General features: G+C 50.6%; 1 protein-coding gene across 1 annotated transcript in view; it reads right to left on the bottom strand.

Moving 5' to 3' along the window:
* Positions 1–10: 10 nt before the first annotated feature.
* Positions 11–3,349, bottom strand: part of LOC102492415 (butyrophilin subfamily 3 member A3-like) — a 10,825-nt gene continuing 7,486 nt past the window's right edge. Inside the window, exons 6-7 of the mRNA XM_027767565.1 lie at positions 1,308–1,334; positions 11–891 (exon numbers count right to left, since the gene is read on the bottom strand). Coding sequence (XP_027623366.1) covers positions 350–891; positions 1,308–1,334 — 569 coding nt within the window. The 3' untranslated portion in view covers positions 11–349. The remainder of the gene's footprint in view (positions 892–1,307; positions 1,335–3,349) is intronic.

The following is a 3,349-nucleotide window of genomic DNA, read 5'->3' as shown; positions in this document are numbered from 1 at the left end:
GTGTCCCGGCCCTCAGAGCACAGCATCCTGGCAGCACAGCCCACTGGGACTGGCCCACGGTCAGCTTCTACCTTCTGCTTCCTGAGCACAGGCATGACCGGACGTCCTCACACCCACACCCCAGGGGGCTGCATCCAGAGAGGGGGTCAGGGCTGCTGGGTCATCAGGACTCACCTCAGAGGCTCTTCCCACAGGCGTCTGCGACCTCAGGAGGAGCAGCAGGGAGGGCTCAGGGACAGGGGTGGGGCCCTGTGGGCATCCCTGCCTTAAAGTTTCAGGGGAGTGATGGCAATTCGGCCTGAGTCTGTGCTGAGCAAGGGTGCGAGCTCCCCTGAGGGTTTTGTAGGCTCTAAAGAATTGTTAAGGGGCACAGGGCCTCAGGCCCATCCACTGTGGTGCATATGGTCATGGACACATCTCCTAGCCTAAGCCTGAAGTAAGGAAAAAGAGTCCCAGAGAAGGAAGCCGGAGGGAAAGAGAAGATGTGGGACCCATCAGTCATGTTGTAGAAGGAGACGTCCCCCTCACTGTAGTCCAGGAAAACCCCCACTCTGTGGGGAGGCTGCCTAAGGGATAGTCGAGATATTTGTCTAGTGCGAGCATAATATCCATATACAGACCTCCCCACCACCCAGAACCCTCTCTCTGGAGTCTTTCTGCACGAGCTTCTCCTTTTCGCATCTTCCCTGCAGACCCCCAGAGCCCACTCAGTGCTGTCTGCATTCCTGATCTCCACCTCCCAGTAACAGCGCCCGGACTTAATGCCCTCGAGGCCCAGCACGCTGGGGACACCACCTGAGCCCTCACAGGGGTCCTTCCAGGTCACACTTGTCCTTTCATGAGAGACAGCAAGGTTACGATGGGCAGAACATGGATCCAGAGTGACAGCCCCTGCAGAGAGAGTGACCAACCATGCAAGACCCTCCCTCACCTACAGCAAGGGCACAGAGCCACCCTCTCCCTCAGAGCCGTTAGCTACACAGGGAAGGGCTAAGCCCCTGGAAGAGAGCCTGGTGGTTCATGGGATTCAAGGCCACAGCGCTTCAAGCAGGGGAAGGAACCAAAGGACAGATTTATGCTTTAAGCACATCACAGAGCCCTTGAGGACCAGCACAGGAACTGACAGACACCTATTTACCATCTGACCTTAGCCCTACCCACCAGCCCCAGCACTGTGACTGTCATTGTCAACACCCACCCACCACCATGGATGGTCCCAGCATCTGTATCAGCACAGAGAACCGAAGGAGAAGCCAGGAACCATGAGGGCAGGAGGGGGAGACCCAGAAAGGACACGAGTCACTCACAGGCCTGGAACTGCTCTTTCCGCCAGTCTACAAAAGAACCAACATTTCATATCAGGGACGGGCAGGGACCAAACAGCATCAGTATGTAGACTTTGAAACAAAATATCCTGGAAGCTTTCGGTCACTTTGGGCAATTCTTGGGGAAGGCAGAGGACTAGGCATAATATTTGTTTTAGTTCTCCCGTAGCTACAGGAATGCTTTTGCTCTTATAAGCCCATTAAAACGGGAAAAGAGCCAGTAGTGTCTGCTTTCTCACTGAATGTATGTTTCCTGCTTTGAACTTTCCTTTCTCCCATGCTAAAAACCTCTCCATTGCTTTTTGTTTGTTTGTTTTTTGTTTTTTGCTTTTTGCTTTTTGGCTTCAAGCCCATGCACTTGCCAAGACAGACAGGGGAGGAAAAGTGAGAAATCATCCCCCAGGGAAATAGGCGTGCTTCAAGCCTTCTTCTCCATTCTCCCTTTGGTATCAGGGCATGTCCCCACACACCTGACACCTGGCATGATTTTCAAGCCGCCTGGTCCTGGACTTGAATCAGCGTCAGCCATGTGGGAATCCAGCATCTTCACCACCATGCGACCTTCCGGCCCCGCCATAGCCTTTTTTTTTTTTTTTTCCAGAGAGAGAGATTTTTGCTATAGGACTTGTGTGCTCACCAGAAAGACAGAGACAGAAAGCCAGAAATCACCCAAGGGGGGTGGCCACGCCACATTCTCTTCCCCTGCATTCTCCTCTTGGGGTCTTAGACATGCATGCACACGTGCCCAGCATGAGTTTAGGCAGCCATGTCGCCATGTCACTGTCAGGTACTTGGAAGTCCAGCATCGTAACCATTTCACCACCCAGAGCTGACATTCTAATTAAACTAGTTCTTGAAAGAACTAACAGTCTGAGTCAACTGCCTCCCTAGTAACTCCAACGCAATCATTTTAAATGCCTCTGTGTACTTTGTGCATACCTGCTGGCCCTCCGTTGCCTCTTAACCAGGCAACATTAGTAAGTGCTATAGAAAGAAGTGTTTTGAGCATGTTCAGCCAGTGTGTTTATTGTTTACACATACATATACACACATACACACACACACACACACACACCATGCTGTAGCCTTCCCATGAAGCCTAGACCATAAAGCTTAATACAGAGGAACTGAGAGGCTGGGTGCTGACCTCAATGGAAAAGGCATTGCCCAGATTTCACTGTCAAACTATTCTTCCTCACATCCCCAGCCACACTGTCATCCTGAAAGCTAGGTTTTGTTGAGAATTGGAGAGATTCAAATTTCCAAGACTTTTATTTACTTATGAACAACCAAGCTTGTGGATTGCTCAAAAATATGGGTAGAGAGACTATTTCGTCCAACTGAGCTGAACTTGGAGGGCAATAAGCCCTGAGTGAAGAGAACTCAGGACACAGAGACAGGTCTTCTCCAGTTCACATGCAATGCAGAGGTTTCCAAGGTGGGAGAAAGGAAAGTTCAAAGCAGGAAACCCACACATTCAGGGAGAAGGCAGACACTAGTGGCTTCTCTTCCCCTTTTCATGGCCTGGCAGGAGCAAAAACATCCATATAGATATGGGAGAGCCCAAAAATACTGAACCTCCTTGTCTGCCTTCCCCAAGGATTGCTCAGAGATTAAAGCTTCTGGGACAAACCCAGCTATAGTAGGTCCCCAGAGATGTCTATGTCTCAGGCCCCAGAATGTGTGACTATGTTACATGCATGGCAAGGAGGACCTTAAAAATGCAATTAAAATTAAGAACTTTAAGATGAGAGATTGGGGCCAGCATATGGTATAATGGTTACATTGCTGGATTCCCACATGAGCAACTATGGTTTGAGTCCAGGAGCTGGTGGCTTGAAACTCACTCAGGGGCCATGTGCATGCATGCCCCAAATCCCAAGAGGAGAATGGAAGAGAAGGGGGTGCACCATGACCATCCGCCCTGGGGGGGATGATTTCTCACTTTCTGTCTCTGTCTCTCCAGAAAGTACATGCACCTTATAGTGAAACCCCCCCCCCAAAAAAACTGAGAGATTGTCCTG

The sequence above is a fragment of the Tupaia chinensis genome, unplaced genomic scaffold (assembly GCF_000334495.1).
Source record: "Tupaia chinensis unplaced genomic scaffold, TupChi_1.0 Scaffold144314_1, whole genome shotgun sequence".
NCBI lineage: Eukaryota > Metazoa > Chordata > Mammalia > Scandentia > Tupaiidae > Tupaia > Tupaia belangeri.
Note: the sequence above shows the minus strand (reverse complement) of the source record. Positions and strands in the feature narration are given on the sequence as shown.